The 20,633-nt window shown below is 37.1% G+C and overlaps 1 protein-coding gene across 1 annotated transcript; it reads left to right on the top strand.

Moving 5' to 3' along the window:
- Nucleotides 1-1,244: 1,244 nt before the first annotated feature.
- Nucleotides 1,245-8,686, top strand: LOC137249959 (T-complex protein 1 subunit eta-like). The gene is made up of 4 exons (XM_067782076.1): nt 1,245-1,476; nt 1,520-1,653; nt 7,113-7,437; nt 7,497-8,686. Exons 1-3 carry the CDS (start codon nt 1,311-1,313, stop codon nt 7,134-7,136), a joined length of 324 nt encoding a protein of 107 aa, XP_067638177.1. The 5' UTR covers nt 1,245-1,310; the 3' UTR covers nt 7,137-7,437; nt 7,497-8,686.
- The last annotated feature ends 11,947 nt before the right edge of the window (nt 8,687-20,633 follow it).

The following is a 20,633-nucleotide window of genomic DNA, read 5'->3' as shown; positions in this document are numbered from 1 at the left end:
CAGGTAAATATCAACAGCCGCAACAGTATGATCAAGCCCAACGCCGTTTAGATCCCGATCAGATGCCAAATCCGATAAGCGTTATCATTGAAAATAAAAATAGCGCTGGTGGTGCTTTTATTACTAATGAACAGGGTTTATTACCACCATTGGTGACCACAAAATATGTGGTAGAAGATCAGGGTAACTCCTCGCCACGTTACGTTAGGTATCGATAATCGAAATTAATGTTTTGTTTGGCAATTACATTGATCTTTCTTCTCTGCAGGTCGTCTTTGTATTGCATACCTGCAACAGCTGATTTATTAAAAACAACAGCTTTGTCCATTAAACTTACCGTCTCACCAATGGCACGCACGGTTGAGGGTGAATATGAGCCACCCATTGTAAATTTTGGTGAATTGGGTGCAATTAGATGCAATCGTTGCAAGGCTCAATAGCAACTTGTAGATGCTGGTCGTCGTTTCCAATGCCTAATGTGTAAAGTAACAAGAGATGGTAAAAAAAATATTTCACTTTTACTTGTCTTCATTGATCCATATTTTTTCTCAACAGTGCCAACTGCATATTTCCAACATTTGGGCCATACCAGACAGCGTGTCGATAAATATGAATGTCTTGAACTTGTATTGGGTACATGAGTATTTGTGTAAAAAATGCTTGGGTACCGATAGCTCTCATGGTAAACCTCAACTCATATCCAACATCAATGCCTCGCATTCAATTGTGGCACTGTACGCACTACATTGGGTTCACGTAGTATTGACAAGCATATTGTTGATTCCAGTGGTAAGGCCACAATTTCAAATGATGGGGAAACCATTATGAAACCATTGGATATTGTGAATCCTGCCTTAAAACTCTAGTAGACATCGCCAAATCTCAAAATGCTGAGGTAAGTTTTTTGTTATATTAGAATGTGTAGAATAAAAATGTTTCTCTTATCAGGTCGGCGATGGCACCACTTCAGTAGTATTTTAAGCATGTGAAATCTTAAAACAAGTTAAGCCAGATGTTGCGGAAGGCGTGCATGCACGTATCATCATTAAAGCTATACGTAAAGCATTACAATTATGCATGCTAAAATATGACATGGCTGTACATGTCGAAGCGCCAATCAAAGGAGCAACAAAGTGTTATTGGAAAAATGATCTGCCACAGCAATGTCCTTTAATGTCCAAGAGTATCAGAAAATTGTTGATGCTGAATGGCGTATTATGTAGAATAAACTAGCTAAGTAAGGCGCCGATGTTGTGTTTTCTAAATTGCCAATTGGTGATGTTGATACACAGTATTTTGCAGATCGTGATATGTTCTGTGCTATTCATGTACCAGAAGAAGATTGGAAACGTAGAATGAAAGCTTGTGGTGGTGCTGTTATGACTACAGCTAATGATATTAATTCAAGTGTTTTGGGTCAATGTGATTACTTTGAAGAACGTCAGGTTGGTGGTGAACGTTTCAACATTTTCCAAGGTTTGACATTAATTTCATTTTTATAGTTTATAATTATTTAAAGGTTGCGTTAATGCTAGAACAAGTACATTGATTTTATGTGGCAGTGTTGAACAATTTTTGGAAGAAACTGAGCTTCGTTACATGATGCTAAATTGCTTGTGCGGCGTACAATTAAACATGATTCTGTTGTTGCTGGTAAGTCAAAATACAAATTGAAAAAATGTCTAATCTTAGGGCCTCATTCTCTATTACGAAACGAACTTTCGATGCGGATCAGAGACGAATCGCTAGTGTATTTGCACTATGTTAAACAATGGCAACTTATCACTTGACAATTACTTTTGCCTTCCTGTTAGTTAGAAAGGTAAAGACCGAACGAAAATGATAGAGAATACCATTGCTAGACGATATCGTTTGGAGGCGAATCGTTCGTCTGAGCTATCGTTCGCAATACTGAATGAAGCCTTTAAATTGTTAAGTAATATAATGAAAAGATTGTGTCCAAATACCCCCAGCGGGTTAGGGGTCAGAATTTATCTGCGGTAGGTATGCCTGTCGTAAGAGGCGACTAAAATACCAGATTCAAGGGGCTGTGTAGCGCAACCCTTCAGGTTGCCAGCGCAATATATAGCTTCTCCAAACCCAATTGTCAACCTCACCTATCCGCGGCGAATCCTGTTTCACTAACAGACAAGGATCTGTGGGGGGGGGGGGGGGGGGGGGGGGGGTGGATAGGGAGGGATGGCCTGAAGGTTTAATGTGGCCACATAAATCGTTCCCAAGATAGTCGGGCTAGCACTTTAATGGTGCTGTGTTACTGGAGCGTACCGGATCTGTATCCGGCTAAAGGACCATCACATCGATAACACTCCCCAAACCCTTCGGGGAGCAACCTTATCGCTACAAAAACAACAACAACATTGTGTCCAAATCCCGAAAAAAAACTATAAAATTTGTGTCAGTGAAATGATAATTATTACTTTTGGTTGTTAGTTTTGAGGCATCGTCATCGAGTTCCTTCTGATCGTATATGCCGGTTCTTTTGCATTCTTTTACATGCATAAAGTGCCGTTGAAGCCTTCCTCACCCTCTCCTCCACGTTGAGCTTCCATGACAGCTTACTGTCTAGGATCATTCCTAGATAATTTGTGCAAGGTTTCTCCCTTAGGGTCGCCCCTCCTAACTTAGGCCTGGTCCAATTAGGGACCTTGTACCTCTTTGTAAACAAGACCATATGCAACGTCATCTGCGTAAACCGTAAGTTTTTCTGGTCCCTCGTAGAATCCCCTAAGCAGCTGGTTAATGACCAGCGTCCACAGCAGAGCTAATAGCACCCCTCCCTGCGGAGTGCCCCTGTCCACTAATTTCGTGGCCGCGTACAATCCCCATTGCGATGTAATCTTACTGCAGTTTAACATGCAGTCGATCCATCTGGGTAAGGCTGGATGTACTTTAACGTAATTAAGACCATCAATAATCGCTCATTTAGAAAGCCCCGGCAATGCTTAAGAAGACTTCTAGAGCATATTCCTTATATTCCAGGGCTTTTTCTATGCCTATTACCACCCTATGCAATGCGGTGTCTACTGACTTGCCTTTGGTGTACGCCTGTTGTGTTGTGGAGAGCAGCTTTTCATCCACGTTGGACTTTATGTACACATCTAGCAGCCTCTCAAAGGTTTTGAGCAGAAATGATGGTAAGCTATTGGGTCTATAATCTTTGGGATACACGTGACCGATCTTCCCCGCCTTTGGTAGGAAAGCTACACGAGCAGTTCTCTAAGAGTGCGGTACATGATTCAGTTTATGCACCCATCGAATATTATTTTAAGCCATCCCACGACCGCCCTACTTGAAACTTGTAGCATGGCCGGACATGTACCATCTGAGCCCGGCGATTTCACCACTACTACGAGGTCCTCAGTAGTGTAATTAGGCAGCATATATGAATGCAGCTGTTTCCTTACCATTACTACAGCTCGCACCCGTCCTTCCGTTTGCGCATAGTAAACGCCAAATCCGCGCGCGCTAATTCCAGAAACCTTTCCTCCCGATGGAAGCCACGGCTCCTGGATCAGCGCGTTAGGAGGAGGAGTTCGCTCGACGCGACTTTACTGTGTTGGAGGTTTATCTGTAGGACTCGCAGCACCAATGGGCTGCTTGTCCCCCTCCAGCACCTTCATCGGGACGTCGTCGTCCTCCCCTAGCCCTTTTGGTTTAGTGTTCGAAGCCCCCTTCAGACTCTTGTACCTGTTGTGCCGGGTGTTCCTCTGTGCGACTCACAGCACCATCTGGCTGTTGGTCCCCTTCTAACAAATTCGGAGTGACGTGGGCTACCTCCACCTGTCTTTTTTCCCTTAGGCTTTTGAGGTCCTTTTCGACTTCGCCCACGTCCAGCGTGTTAGGACTTTAATACCCGCGACTTCTTTTCCTGAGTCGCATATAAATTTTGCCTGTACCTAAGGACATTTTTCCAAGCTGCGCGTACAATATATCCTCCGCCTGCTTGTTTATTTGGAAAATGTATAACTGACCTTCCTCCGTAGGCCGAGATACAGTAAGTACCTTCCAATCCTGTGTCGGTATGTTCGGATTCTGATTCTGAAAAAGTCGCATTGTATCCTCCGACTTCATCACGCATGGTATTTATTTGTATTTGTATTTATTAGGCAATTCATCCCAGCACAACAATTTGACAAAAATTATTTTACAGTGCTAGTCGGTAAAAGGCATAAAAAAGGAACAATCTAATCTTGAAACTTAAAGCTAATGACTATGGCTAAGAAAAGGTTATAACAAATAATATATTTAATAAATAGTAAATAGATAAATAAAGGAATGATAGAGTACATTTGCTTAGAAGGAATCAGTATTTTAATTGTCTAGGTTATTATAGAAACTTGTTAATTCTTTATTGAAGAGCAGAGCATTGCTTATAAGCCTAAGCCTAGAAGGGAGCGAGTTCCAAAGACGTATGGAATTAATGAAGAACTGGCGATCAGATATTAGCATACGATGTCTGAAGTGGGTAAGGAGAACAGATCTAGACGACTGGAGAAAATTTAGCCTCCGATACAGATAGTCAGGTTCCTTCATATATATTAATTTATGTAGCGTGGTGAGCGTTTTAAGTTTAATAAGGTTATCGAAAGAAATGTTTAGCAACCTGTAAGCATGTTGAGAGACGTGGTCAAGTCTTTTCAACCCATAGACGTATCTAGCAATGTTGTTATACACAACATTAAGTTTCCTATTACATACATAGTCACAATTGGAGTAAACCTCACATCCATAAAGGAGCGTAGGTATTAAGTACGCTTTTGCTATTAGTAGACGAATATGTAACGGAGTAAAATATTGTGTAAGCCAGAGTGTACGAAGCATCCCATACACTTTTCCCACTGTGCGGAAGATGTGATCTTTCCATGTCAGGGTTTTGTTAAAAACTATACCTAGATTTTTTGCCGTGTCAACGTATTCTATAATAGTGTTGTCTAAAATTAAATTTTCCATTCCACTTTTATCTAGTGACCTTCTATGAATGACTATACATTTCGACTTCTTAGGGTTAAGATATAAGCCGTTCATAGAAGCCCACGTACCAATTTGACACAAATCGTAATTTAAGTTATTAATACATGAACTGGTACGATCACTAGGACAGCACATATACAATTGTACGTCGTCAGCATAAATGTGAATATTACAATACTTGAGAACACCAGGCAAATCGTTTATATACAAAACAAATAACAGGGGACCAAGGATTGAGCCTTGTGGGACTCCTCTTAAAACACTGACGAAGTCAGACTTTCTGCTACCAAAACTTACTGCCTGAGTTCGGTCGGCCAAATACGATCTGATTAGGGCTGTTGCACAGTTGGAGAAATTAAATAAGTTGTCCAGCTTCTTGCAGAGAACGGTGTGGTCGACCGAGTCAAACGCTTTTGAATGGTCGAGAAGAGTCAGGAAAGCAGTAAAATTTTTGTCAACTTGTTCTCGAATATCCTCTATCACCGATAGGAGCGCCGTTTTACAGCTACGATTTGACCTGAATCCAGACTGGGAATCTGTGAGAAGGTTATTATTCTGCACATAAGTATTTATCTGGCAGTGCAAAATTCGTTCGACGACCTTGGAAAGGAAAGGCAGAATAGCTATAGGCCTATACCCCTTGTTTTGCTTGGGGATTGGGATTACCTTAGCAACTTTCCAACATGTGGGAAATACACAGGACGTCAGCACAGAGTTAACCAAGTAGGTTAAGTGAGGAAGGATTTTAGGAAGAATTATTTAAAAAATTTCGGACATATACCATCGAACCCCATAGCATTAGACTTTACTGAAAGAATGGCTTGAACGACATCACAATCATCGACACTAGCAAACTCAAGAGGACCAAAATCAACATTAGCGCGAATACAATAATTATCCGCACATATATTGTCAGTTGAGAATACCTTAACTTTTGGTACCTTGGGGATTTGCGCTTTATCCACCATCTCAAAACGCGCGTTCGTGCCCTGCCTTTGGGGGTTTGGAACCACTTCCTCCAGCCACGCAAGCTCGCGATGTTGTCGCACGCTATCATCTTCATACCATTATACCATCCCCCGAATCAAAGGTTGGAAGGAGCTTACTTGGTTATTCCCGCATCATCTTAAGCTCCTTTTCTACAGATCTCCACCTTTCACTAGTCATCTGTTCGAAAGGACTGCTACGATCAACCAGCGCCACAGTCAGTGACTGCTTTGCCACATCACTCATTTTCTCGGGAAAAGCCGGCGTCTTAGTGTTATTTCCCTTTGGCACCTCCGAGAAAGCCGGAGTCTTAGCTCCCTCTAGCACCTCCGAGAAAGTCGGAGTCTTAGCGTTATCTCCCTTTGGCTTATCTCCTATTTCCATAGTTGGAATTTCCCTCTGACTCGCAGCCTTCGAGGTAGTTGCTACCTCGCTATTGGGGCCCATCTGTCTTACAGCTTTGGGCCTACTTGTCTTGTCTATGGGACTGCCCTGCGTCGCGGCTCTGGGACTGGGCCCTTTCTGCCATTCGACGCTTCTTCTTCCTCATACCGGTTGCAGAACCGAGGGTTTCTCGCAGCAAACCTTTTGAACTGCCTTCGACCTACTTCTACCGCCTCATGAGCCCATGCCAAGCGCTCGATCTCCTCTTCTGTTGGGTCCACCACTGCTCCCAAGCACGGTCGACATTTGGCATGTTTTAAATAAGGTCACCGATGATTTGGTTGATGAAAATATCAGGTTTCGCGAGGCGACAAAACTGGAAAGATTGGGGAGATAGCTGTTTATTTTATTACAAAGTTCATCGATGTAGGAAACAATAGCATAGGCGTAGAAGCAATAGTGACTCCTGGTGGTAAAGGTAGCTATTGATATGTAGAAGTTAAGCAGAAGTTTGAATATGAGTTTTTTTAAGTTATAGCAAAAAAAGCGTTGAGGATTTTTAATATCTTACCAGGTACCTTCGTACATGTTTCTAAGAATGAAGAATAAAACCTATTCAAACTCAATTTTCACCAGGACAAAGCCGCTGAGACTTCGCTATACTTTAACATACAATACGTTACCCCATTTTAGCACAACTATCATTTTTTGATTTTATTAAATTTTATAAAATGTTTCTTCCTCTACAGTTCTATTTCGGTATTGGATGGTAAATATGGCTTTCGCATTTTCTCCATCAATAACTGTGAAAAGGTGGAAGAAATCTATGCGTGTAAATCTCACATATTATCTTGGTCGAGCGTTTCTTCAATAGCTCTCTAGTGGTGATGGTGACAGCAGAGAAACCCAACTGTTTACAAATGTTACACTTCAAAAAGAATCAAAATATCTTCCATTGCGTCTACGGCTCAAATACCCACAGTATATGAATGAATCGGTTGCACGAACTGGGTCTGAATACTGAAACAGTACACATATTCAAAATCGATGAGGAGGCTGTGATGATGGTATAGGGTGAGTTGTTGAATAACATACGAAAACCACTTTAACCCATCTATATATTTGCATTACAGCTAAAGCTTTACAAACAGCAAAATTGCTGGCGCCAAGCAATTGGAAAAGGCAGTGAAGCATTCATAACACTGTACGGATGGTGTAAAGTTAGAAACTGCTGTTGTAACAGCTGCCACCGACACAACGGTCATCTCTACTTCGCCGAGTAGCGGCTCGTCCGACTATCTATCGAAGACAGTATAATCATATCTTTTGCCAACACAGGTTAGCGATGTGCTTGCACAGGAAAAGATTTCAATTGGAAAATAAAAACCAATTAAGAGAGTTTATTTATTGTTAAAGTATTTTCTTTTCATTATATCAACAGTATTAATTTAAGTTGCAATATCACGTACATATATAATAAGGGATGTGATACGATTGCTGTCGGAATTAGATTTGAAACCAATCAATACTCCTGCTAAGGGTTGTAGAATTATTGCTTGAATAATTAGATTTAGAACAATAATAAGTCTGACTTTATTACAAGTCGTACATTTTTAAGTTCATCAATTACGACAGCAATCGGATTCCACGACACCTTTGAATATTCTTGATTTGAAAAAAGAGTAAACGTAATCTGAATTTCTACTAAGCTTTAAGTTGTAGATTATTCAAATAATTGAAGTTTTTTCTGCAGCTTAAAATTATTTTCTGCTCGCTTAGAAAAGATTTCAATTGGAAAACAAAAATCAATTAAGAGAGTTTATGTTATTATTAAAGTACTTACTTTTCTTTATATCAATTGTATTAATTTAAGTTGCAATATCACGTACATATATAATAAGGGATGTGATACGATTGCTGTCGGAATTAGATTTGAAACCAATCAATACTCCTGCTTTGGGTTGCAGAATTATTGCTTGAATGATTAGATTTAGAACAATAATAAGTCTGACTCAATTAATAGTCGTACATTTTTAAGTTCTTCAATTACGACAGCAATCGGATCCACGACACCTTTGAATATTCTTGATCTGAATTTCTACCAAGCTTTAAGTTGTAGATTATTCAAATAATTGGAGTTTTTTCTGAAGCTTAAAATTATTTTTTGCTCGCTTAGAAGAGATTTCAATTGGAAAACAAAAACCAATTAAGCGAGTTTATTTATTATTAAAGTTCTTCTGTTTTATATGAACTGGATTAATATAAGTTCCAAGTTCATGTACATATATAATAATATTGAAAATAATAAATATTGAAAATTCAATTTTTTTGGTTCATATTTTATTCATATGGCTGTTCCAGGTAAAGTAAATCTGCAGGTAAAATTCACGTTATATGGCGGTTATATAAATGGTAAAACCGCAGTAAAATTGATTGTCAAATGACTCGAAAATGTAGAGTGAAATGACGGAAAAATGACCGCCATTTGACGAGCATTGTGACGTGTGTGAGCAGCACAGTGCTATGCTCACATCCTATAAGTGGGAGCGGAATGCACGATCACATTAATAGGAACGAAACGGAAAATTTGGTCACAAAAGTTCATCACGCCCATGCAAACGTGACTATGAATATAACCGCTGCAGAAAGTCACAATGACCGTAAAATGACTAGTAAAATGACGTGGAGCGTTTTTGCAGGGTTCTTACTATCTATATGTAATTACAGTTAGGTATAATGTATGTATGTTTGTGTTATGTGGTGGCCTGATTTAACAGGGAAATTCCAAGAGAGTTGGTATTCAGTATTTATGTAAATTTGTATGTGAGAGCATATAGAGTAAAGCTAATATAATACAGTGTTGCATTAAAGCGTATGTAATATACCTAAGATAAGCTGTATACATTCTGCGGGATTAGGTACATGTATTTCCTGTTGTGCGCGCCACAGGCCCCAATACATTACCACTAACTTCGGTGTCTCAAACTAAATCAAACAAATTAGTTACCCATTATGAATTATTATTATTTAAAACAAATTCAATCCATTATACATTTCGTTTCTTAGTTTGGTTAACCTAAACTTAATTAATGGAATTTACTTTGATTTTTAAACGAAGAAAATCACTAAAAAGAAAACAGCTAAATGAGAAGTTATATAGTGGAAATTTAGATAGTCTCCCTAGAACATTAATTGTATATGGCAATTCAAAAATCAAATAGTTATACACATGTATGTAAATATGTTTTGACGTTAATATATACGCATATATAAAGTTTAAAAATTATGTATCAAAAAAATTCAAGTAATAAGGAAAACTACCCTTGATATATATCAGCTCGTGTACGTATGTGCATAAATGTGTATGTACATTAATATTAATGAATAATCAAAAAAAAATATTTTTGATAAACGTTTGCTTAGTTTAGTTGGCCTACACTTAATTTGTGAGATTTATTTTAATTCATAGTCCAAGAAAATCATTATAAAAAAGGTATAAAAATTCTAACTTTATATCTTAGAACTCAACAAAAATAATTTTGATATACGTATGTATGTAAATGTGTATATGTGCCTTTCGGTACGCATATATAAAAAAAATATTACCGACAAAAAAAAATTAAGTTGAAAAGACAACTAAATCCAATATGTGTACATATATGTATAGCAACTTACATATGTATGTAAATGCACATCATTGTATAAATGTGCAAAAAAGAAAAAAAATTGTTAACAAAATGATATGTTGAAAATAGGTGAATATATTTAGGTACATATATACGTGAGTAACTAAATTTATTTTACAAGTATATAGCATTTCTACCTAGCTTCAAAAGCCTTCTTGCTTGGGGAGAGAGGTTATCATTCCTTAAAGAAGAATTAAAATATTTTCTAAATCAACTAACACAATTAATGGTTTTTAATTTGCAAAAGAAAAACACTTAAAACATTACCAAACCGCAAATGTTGGCAACCACGTTTAAAAATGTAAAAAATATTTTAAATCACTCTCAATAAAGAATAATGCATATGTATAAATGTTCGCGCCGAAAATCATACAAATTCCCATAAATGGTTGCATCGAACAATATTTCTTTAGCTGGCATCATCAAAGAGCATACATAACAAGAGACGTCAGTTCGTATGTTTGATATCAAACACTCGCTACAAAAGATTGGGGTTTCTAACAGTTGCTTCCCACTTTTCATTTTAATTTTCGCCGCATGTCAAAACACTAGATCAGTGTTGCCAGAACTTTTTTTTTTCAGAAAAAAGGCTATAGGGAAGAAAATTAAAGGCTAAAAGGAACTAAATCAAATTTTTTAAAGTTAAGAATAAAACCTAAAAGTTAGGGGCAACTTTTCATTTTTTTCATAAAAACCATAACAAGCTCTCAAAAATAATGCGATTAGTCTAAGATGAGTGTTTTAAAGCAGAGCCGGCCACACAAATACTAAAACAATTGTATAAGTGTGTGTAAAAATTGAGCGACAACTCCCCGCAGTTTGCTAAAAGAAAATGTAGACTGTAAAGTTTGAAATTAAAAAGGACTTTGGTTATTTGATTTCAAGCTAATCCTGACTATATTTACTTATATTCGTATAACTAAGAACGCGGAGGTCGAGATAGTCAGATAAAACTTTTTTATAAAAGAAGGTATGGTGTTTATTCAATGCAAAATTTACTTAAAAAAATTGACTTTTTCAAGAACTATAAAGCAAAGTAAATGTAAAGATAGAAATATATATTTTCAAAACATAAAGTTATTCAATAAAAAAAATGTATGAAAATTAATAAAACTAAGTAGAACGTAACCACCGTGGTGTGATGGTAGCGTTCTCCGCCTACCACACCGAATGCCCTAGGTTCACACTCCAACAAGCAACATCAAAATTTTAGAAATAAGGTTTTTCAATTGGAAGAAAATTTTTCTAAGCTAGGTCGCCCCTCGGCAGTGTTTGGCAAGCGCTCTGGGTGTATTTCTGCCATGAAAAGCTCTCAGTGAAAACTCATCTGCCTTGCAGATGCCGTTCGGAGTCGTCATAAAACATGTAGGTCCCGGCCGGCCAATTTGTAGGGAAAATAAAGAGGAGCACGACGCAAATTGGAAGAAAAGTTCGGCCTTAGATCTCTTCGGAGGTTATGACGCCTTACATTTATTTATTTTTTAAGTAGAACGTAAAAAATATATTTATATTAAATTGTCAATGTTTATTAATAATTAATTAATTATTATTAATTATTAATAATTAATATTTAAATTGTCAATATTAATATGTATGTTCAAAGGAACTTAATAATAATAACTAAAACGTATTAAAAGTCACTTTAACATAGCAGCATATTGTTTTTATTATGTGCCCAAAAAGTAGCATGGACTTTTCCTTTTGCATTCACTGTTAATTTTAGTGAGTGACAAACGAAAGCAAACGATCAGCAACGATGATCACACATCATTAGTGTCGGTGGGAAATTTGAGTTCGTATTTTCCCACCGACACTAATGATGTGTGATCATCACAATGTGCAACTTTTGACCGGCTTTGTTTTAAAGATTAATTGAGGTTGGTGTATTCAACGATTGCATATGCACAAACAAAAGGAAGCAGTCAAACTACCTAGCATTTTTCTTTTGAATGTAGTGTATGAATGCAGTGAAAATATTTGTCGATTAGTGACAAGCAAAATAGTAAAGGAAACGGTTACTCAAAATGCAAAAATTCAAGTTTTGAGTATAGAGGAAGTATTGAACTTTTTAACAGTTTTTAAGAGGGGAGACTTTGTTAAATTATCTAGAACTATAAAAATGCATATGTTTCTCTGCTTAGATCTTGGGTAAGGTCCAAGAAAGTGTACATATAACTTTTGAAACGGTCTTTGTACGGTATACTGTGCGGAAATTGGTGGTCTTAGCGTAACATTGGGCGATTTGCTTTGCTTACATGTTTCGCATAGGCTGACGTAGTTTTTAACATCAACCGTCATATTTGGCCAATACAAATTATTGCGCAATCGCTCCAAATGTTTTGGCAATCCAACCATGACATTTATTTGGTAGACAGTGCCCGTTTTCGATGACACCTGGAACTAGGGATGTGGGAAATCAAAGCTTCCAATTAAATGATTCCCTTTCAGGATTGCCGTTTGCCTGATGTACAGGTAATCGACAATTTGGTTTATAAAAGAACCGAACACTTCTTTTATAAACCAAATTGTCGATTACCTGTACATCAGGCAAACGGCTATCATTTTCACGGACCTGACTTTTCAACTTTTTATAATCTTCGGACAAAAACTCGGACGACTGTAAATCAACTAACGAACGGACCTCAATTTCACGGACTTCAGCTACTTTCTTAAAATTTTGTCGTGACAGACAATCAGGTACTACATTAACCGAACCGATGTTAAATTTAAATCTTTGCAATTTCAGAGACCAACGTGCTAGTCGGCTGGATAAATCGGTTTGTCGCATAAGCCACTGCAAGCTAGCGTGGTCAGTAACTATAGTGAACTCCTGCCCCTCGACATAAGCTCTAAATTTCTTTAAACTTAGCAGAGCTGCTAAACACTCGAGCTCTGCTACGCTATAGTTACTTTGCGCTTTGTTTAACTTTTGCGAAAAATAAGATATTGGAACCTCAATATTGTCCACATTCTTTTGGACCAACACCGCACCAACTCCTAACTTGCTCGCATCACATTGTATGATGAAATATTTTGTTTAGTCTTGACTAGCCAGTACTGGCGCTGTACAGAGTTTTTCTTTCAGTGTTTCGAAAGCTAATTGGGCGTCGTCGTTCCATTCAAAACTTTTGGACTTCTTTAATAAGTTAGTAAGAGGGGTTCACTGCAGCAAAGTTATCCACAAATCTGCGATACCAACCCGCCATTCCCAGAAACCGTCTAACTTGCTTGACGTTTGTTGTAACCGGATATTGCGTACAAGCGGAAATCTTTTCGGGGTCGGTACGTATAGTTCCGTTGCCCACGATATACCCCAGATATTTCACTTCCTTTATGCAAAATTTACTTTTGTTGACCATTAACGTCAACCCCGCATTCCTTAAATGTAGACCAACTTCAGCAAGAACGAACATATGTGTATCAAAATCTTCTGACGCAATTAAGAAATCGTCTAAATAGACGAAAACTTGATTTCTTAAATTGGGTGGAATTACGCGATCCATCAAGTGGCAAAGTGCTCGTGGGGCGTTGTAAAGACTGAAAGGCATGACACGGTATCGGTAAAGCGGACGATTAGGGACGTTGAAACAGGTGTAATCTCGGGACTGTTCGTCTAGGAGAATTTGCCAAAAGGCACGCCTTAAGTCTAATGAACTTATGAATTCCGCCTTGGGTATTCTACTAAGAATCCCACCAATGTGAAGAAGGGGATACGCGTCCTTGACTGTAACGCTGTTGACTTTCGTAGAATCAAGACACAGACGGACTTTACCTGGCTTTTTCACTAATACAACCGGACTGGACCATGGACTATTTGGAGCTTCCTCCATTAAACCTAACTTAATCATTTCATCAATTTCGGCATGTACGAGTTTCTCAACAGCTGGTGAAATTGGAAAGTAACGCTGCTTTATTGGACGGACATTGGGTTCGAGCTGGATCTCGTACTCCAATAAAGAAGTTTTTCCTAAGCCTTCTTTTTCGAAGTTTGGAAATCTATTTTTAACTAAACTTAACTGATGCTGTTGCTCAACATTCAACGAAAGCGAGTTTTCGCCATTATAATTTTCATCAAGTGAAATTTCCCAAATAATATTCAGCGCAATTCAGAACTTATGCCAAAAGTCAATTCCCAATATCAAATCTTGGGACATACTTAGCACAAAAAAAAAGTTATAACTTCTATTTTGTCTCTATATTAAACACTAAAGTCTATTGTACCGAAAACAATTTGACTTATGCCATCAGATGTGCAAATGGGAATTTTATGCTTTCGCAATGGCTGTTTGGAAACCTCCCTCGCAAGCAAACCTCCTAAGCAAGACAATTGCGCTCCGCTATCTAATAAGCCTAGGTGGTCGCTTTCCAAAAGCCTAACCTTCGCATATGGCCTTAGACCATTTTCTTTCTGCTGCAACGAACAGATGACTTTCTTTAAATTTCTTTTGTTTGCTCTTACTTTTGTCTAAAAGTCTCATACGAATAGTAGAACGCTTTGGACTTTCGGAAGTAATATCATCGGTACTGAATATTCTATTTCTAACTTCATTATATCTTTCCAACCGTTCTTCGTATGGAATAATTTCTTTTCTTAGCCGAGTTGTAAAAATCTTAGAGTCACCACTACGTGAACTTGACGCTAGGCTGGTTTGATGTTGTGTATGTATGTTTGTTTTATTGCTGTATAGCTTTTGCTGTCGTTGCGAAGGAGCTGTCGAGATTCCTCGCTGGCTTTGCAGTTTCCCGGACTACACTTTGGGCATTTTGGCCGATACGTGTTTGGTGCGCCACAGCCGTAGCAAAACAACGTGCGCTCCTCGAGGCAATCGTAGTATCTATGCCCCTCTTTGTTGCAGTTCCGGCAACCAGGTTTTAATTTGGCAGCTGCCTGAGAAACAGCTTCTATTTGAGCAAACTCGCTTTGCGCTATTGCTTCCTCATCTAAGTCTAAGTCAAGGTAGGCTTCATTCACATGCCTTCTTGATAATGGTCGAGAGCTGTTTGTTTGAGAAAAGGGTGTGGTCTTAGCAATTTCGTTAGCAAGACTCTCACCTTTCAAACAGAGTCGGCGCAACTCTGCTACGGAATTAATTGGTACAAAAAGAAGTTGTTGCCGAAGACGTGGTTGCAAATTATGTTTTAAAATTTCAAGTAACTTTACCTCTGAAAGTGGGGTTTCAAGAGGTTCCGCGATTTTCAATATGGCGTTACGGAATTCATCAAAACATTAATTTTGACCCTGCTTTCGTGCCCGAATCGATTCATTAATTTCGAAGTCACTCTTATGTTGTTGAAAATTTGTTCTTAACGCTTGGCAAAGGGCTGGCCAGGTGACACGTTCGACATATCTACGGTATCGCCAGTACCAGTCTTTGGCTTCATTAATAAAAAGGCTTTGTATGTGTTCACACAAAAGGTTGAAATTGCCGTTAAGCGTATCGATAACTAACAATTATATTCTCGATAAGAAACTATCTACAGATAAACGAGACGTACCGTCAAACTTTACGTCCCAACTTGAAATTAACTGGGCTATTCTACCCATGTATGACACGGTCGAAATATCACTTAGCCGTATTTGGTCAATATGGTTACGAAAATTTGTATTGGTATTATTTGGCAATGGAGGTACATCTCTAGGCCACACTGGAGTAGACCTATTTGGTGGGTGTTGAGTTGTGGACAAATTAGCTGGTTGGCTTATGTCATTGCCTGCAGGGACTGCTTGTGTAGGGTTAATATTTAACCCATCTAAAAAACTGGATAAAGTATTTTCTATCCGCTGTTCTACCATTTGGGCTACTCGATTTTCCAAACCCTCAAAAACCTTTGCTGACCTCGCTGACACAATTGCTGAGACCATATTCCTAACACGAGCTTCGTCATCATTTACTGGTGGTACGTCACCTCCATGTGCTCCTTCAGCTGACAAGCTACTACCATTTGCTGCTCCTTGTTGCAGCTCTTGTTGTTCTTCCCTATTGGGTTTTTGTAGGTTCCCACTTCCACTGGTATTACCTCCGTTACCCTGATACATCGTCTTTAATAATATAGTGTTATATATATTCTGATTAAAGTCCCTACTGCGGCAAGGAGCTCTACAGAGTGGACAAGAAGAATTGTTCTTAAGCCACGGCAATAGGCAATTTCAGTGGAAGCGGTGGTCACACGCGGTAGTTAGTATGTTATCCCTATTCGTAAAAGCCTTCCTACATAGAAAACATCCAGCCTGCAAAGGAGCGTGTTGTCGCTGTGACGCAATCGCATATTCCCAAAAAAAAAAATTAAAAAAAAGAAATATGTATTTCGCACTCGCAAAAAAAAAGATATGACCCTTTAACGCAGTGTTAAAAAAAGTAGTTTAACGCAAACAAAATTGTTTTTAAGAATACCAAAAAAAAATCACCAAAAATATTAGACGATTTTTCGCTTGGTAATCACCGCAAAAAAAAAGTTATTTACCAAAAAGACAAAAAATCATTAAAAGTAAACTTGGTTTGAGACCCTGGGAGTCTCTGTAGTGGTAATGTGGCACAAAGGTGTAAGTAAGGGCATTATGTCATACTGTGTTGTGGCATGCAGCATTTTGAGAAAGAAATATCGGTTGTGATTTATTTAATATACAATCAAATTTCCGAAATATTCAATATAAATATATATATTCTTTCTCAAATACTAAACAAAAATTAAAAAAAAAATTATTGAATTTAGGTGGCATCTCGACAATGAGTTTGAGGTGTACTTACTATTTGAAAACTTGCATACTTTTTCTATTGGATTGTAGCAAACGTGAACACCTGGTAAGTCAATTGGCATTTAGCCTTAATGACAAAAACTTCCAAAAAGCGTATAACATATTTTTGCAGCAAAACCAAAAGAAGTGCTATGCTCAAATAATTCCCTAAACACGAGGTTTTAACGCGGTACGCATCTCAAGGCATCTAGCCTATAGGATGGTCAATTCCAGCGAAAGTTCTTCGCATCCATACAAAACTGTTGGAACACAGCAAAAATCGATAAAAAAAAATCAAAAATTTATAAAATTTGAATCTAATAAAAAATTCCAAAAGCAGACCAACTATTTGATTCAAGGAGTGAATCATGTATGTGGAGCCAATATTTAAAAAAGCACACAAAAGTTGCTTTCCTCTATCGGGCCCCATGTTGGGCCCCATTTTTATCTGTTATGATTTTCATTGACTAAGTGTGCAACAGGCACATTCAAGGACGAAAGAGCTGCAGTGCTTGTGGCAATGTGCAACGACCACGGCGTGTGCACTTTAGGCCCGGAGCTTCAGCTTCGTGGATTCGATAATGCGGTAACTGCACAGCACTGCTCTCCCCAATCAATGGTCAAACACGATAATTATTTTTGTACACTGGGGATATTCACACAGAAGAAAAAACAAACCTTCGCATTTGCATGGCACACTTCACTAATACGACACCCTCAACTTAACCTTATGCCAGGCAGCTCGTTCTTGCAACATTTGGTGGCTGCCTCTGTACCCACCCTACCTTTGGCCTCACTGATGTTGTTGAGGCCCAAATACATTACCACTAATTCCGGTGTCTCAAACTAAATCAAGCAAATTAGTTACCCATTATGAATTATTATTATTTAAAACAAATTCAATCCATTATACATTTCGTTTCTTAGTTTGGTTAACCTAAACTTAATTAATGGAATTTACTTTGATTTTTAAACGAAGAAAATCAATAAAAAGAAAACAGCTCAATGAGAAGTTATATAGTGGAAATTTAGTTAGTCTCCCTAGAACATTAATTGTATATGTCAATTCAAAAATCAAATAGTTATACACATGTATGTAAATATGTTTTTACGTTAATATATACGCATGTATAAAGTTTAAAAGTTATGTATGAAAAAAAATTCAAGTAATAAGGAAAACTACCCTTGATATATATACCAGCTCATGTACGTATGTGCATACATGTGTATGTACATTAATATTAATGAATAATCAAAAATAACAAATATTTTTGATAAAGGTTTGCTTAGTTTAGTTGGCCTACACTTAATTTGTGATATTTATTTTGAAAATCATTATAAAAAAGGTATAAAAAATCCTAAATTTATATCTTAGAACTCAACAAAAATAATTTTGATATACCTATGTATGTAAATGTGTATATGTGCCTTTCTGTACGCATATATAAAAAAAGTATTATCGACAAAAAAAATTAAGTTGAAAAGACGACTAAATCCAATATGTGTACATATATGTATGGTAACTTACATATGTACATACATATGTATGTAAATGCACATCATTGTAAAAATGTGCAATAAAGAAAAAAAAATTGTTAACAAAATAATATGTTGAAAATAAGTGAATATATTTAGGTACATATATACGTGAGTAACTAGATTCATTTTACCTAGCTTCGAAGGCTTTCTTGCTTGGGGAAAGGGGTTATCATTCCTTAAAGAAGAATTAAAATAATTTCTAAACCAACTAACACAATTAATGGTTTTTAATTTGCAAAAGAAAAACACTTAAAACATTACCAAACCGCAAATGTTGGCAACCATGTTTAAAAATGTAAAAAATATTTTAAATCACTCTCAATAAAGAAGAATGCATATGTATAAATGATCGCGCCGAAAGTCATACAAATTCCCATAAATTGTTGCATCGAACAATATTTCTTTAGCTGGCATCATAAAGCTCTCTCAAACGCATCATACAGCTCTCTAGAATATGTCCACTTCATTCACATGTATGCATGTATGTGGTCGTGCACAGGTTCAAGAGAATGCTGTGCAACAATAACAACACAAATATGATATTTTGTCGTTTGGCTAGTTGAATTTTTGGTAAGGTGCTACATATTACCAACTATTCAAATTTGGCTAGTTCAAACTGCAGTGGGTATTCAAAATTAGGGGCCTAAAGTTCATTAGGGGTTTTCTTTTAGTCTAATTGCTTATATTGAACACATTTAGGGATGTCATTAATTTTTTATGAGAAAAATCCAATTAGAATGTACTATTTCTTAGCAATATTTTAGGCATACGAATCAATGTTTCTAAACATAAGTTGAATCTTCTTCATACTTATTTTTGAGTTCGAGTTCGATTTCTATATTTCTACATACATTTTATGTATCTATATTACTAATCTATTATGTATATTACTAAAACGAATTTAAAATTTTTAAATTAAATTATTCAAATTTCCTTATTTGGGATTTTTTTAGAAACCCCCGACGATGGTGAAAAGTGGCCGTTTTGGGTGTTCTGGCTTGTCTAAAATATGCCTTACTGGATTGTCAGCAACTGGAGAATATTTTAAGATTTTTGCCGTGATCGTAAAAGCGGGGTTAAGTAAAAGTATATGATACAAAATTGATGTCAAATGAATTTGCAGAAAATGTGGTTTTTACGGAAAATCTGCGGATGAAAAAGATACCAGCTCTTTTAGATTTATGTTTAAATTATTTGCACCACATTTAGGTATATAACAATAAAAGGGTAAAGGGAGTTCTATAATTTAATAAAAATATGTTCACTTACCATGTATCTATGCTTATAAATTTCGGCTCAAAATATGCTGGTTACCGGAGGCAAATTTATGAATTAATATTAAGTTTTAATTCGCACGGGTGTCGGATTAATATGTTAACCTTGATGTGAAATCACAAATTATTAGCTTTATATAGCTTCAAAAAGATGAGCCATAGTGGTTATAAAAAAAAATTATAACTTTTTAACACTCGGCGTGAAAAATCGTATTTTATATTGACAAATCTGTCACAAGTCTATTAATCACTGCACTCTGATTTTAAAAACTTTAAAACTTTAGACTTTGAAAATTTACCCAGACGACTAGACTTTGCAAATTTTTCTGACGGCTTAAATTCACGACTTTTCAGTGTTGAAGTCCAGAAGGGAAAGAAGGAGAAATCTTTTCGGAAGTAGCTTTAGAGCCGCATGTTGCTCAGATAAGTAGATAAATCGGTTCGAAAAACATATGTTTTTGACATGGGCGGTGTTAGTTAATGTTTTGAAGTAAGGACAGTGGCGGTAAAATAAAAATATGTATGTGAACCAAAAAAAATAAAATCTAAAGTCTGCTGTAAATAAAAACAAGTAAGGAAGGCTAAGTTCGGGTGTAACCGAACATTACATACTCAGTTGAAAGCTGTGGAGACAAAGTAAGGGAAAATCATCATATTGTAAAAAGAACCTAGGGTAACCCTGGAATGTGTTTGTATGACATGTGTATCAAATGGAAGGTATTAAAGAGTATTTTAAGAGGAAGTGGACCATAGTTCTATAGATGGACGCCATTTAGGGATATCGCCATAAAGGTGGACCAGGCCTGACTCTAGAATTTGTTTGTACGATATGGGTATCAAATGAAATGTGTTAATGATAATTTTAAAAGGGAGTGGGCCCCTGTTCTATAGGTGGACGCCTTTTCGAGATATCGCCATAAAGGTGGACCAGGGGTGACTCTAGAATTTATTTTGTACGATATGGGTATCAAATGAAAGGTATTAATGAGTATTTTAAAAGGGCGTGGGCCTAAGTTCTATAGATGGACGCCGTTTCGA

This window comes from Eurosta solidaginis, chromosome 4 (genome assembly GCF_040869045.1).
Source record: "Eurosta solidaginis isolate ZX-2024a chromosome 4, ASM4086904v1, whole genome shotgun sequence".
NCBI classification, from domain to species: Eukaryota; Metazoa; Arthropoda; class Insecta; order Diptera; family Tephritidae; genus Eurosta; species Eurosta solidaginis.
Note: the sequence above shows the minus strand (reverse complement) of the source record. Positions and strands in the feature narration are given on the sequence as shown.

Coding starts and splice junctions, on each gene's coding strand:
- LOC137249959 (XM_067782076.1), top strand. CDS start 1,311: ATGTTCTGTGCTATTCATGTACCAGAAGAAGATTGGAAACGTAGAATG. Junction 1,477..1,519: donor ACGTTTCAACATTTTCCAAG/GTTTGACATTAA, acceptor AATTATTTAAAG/GTTGCGTTAATGCTAGAACA. Junction 1,654..7,112: donor ACATGATTCTGTTGTTGCTG/GTAAGTCAAAAT, acceptor CTTCCTCTACAG/TTCTATTTCGGTATTGGATG.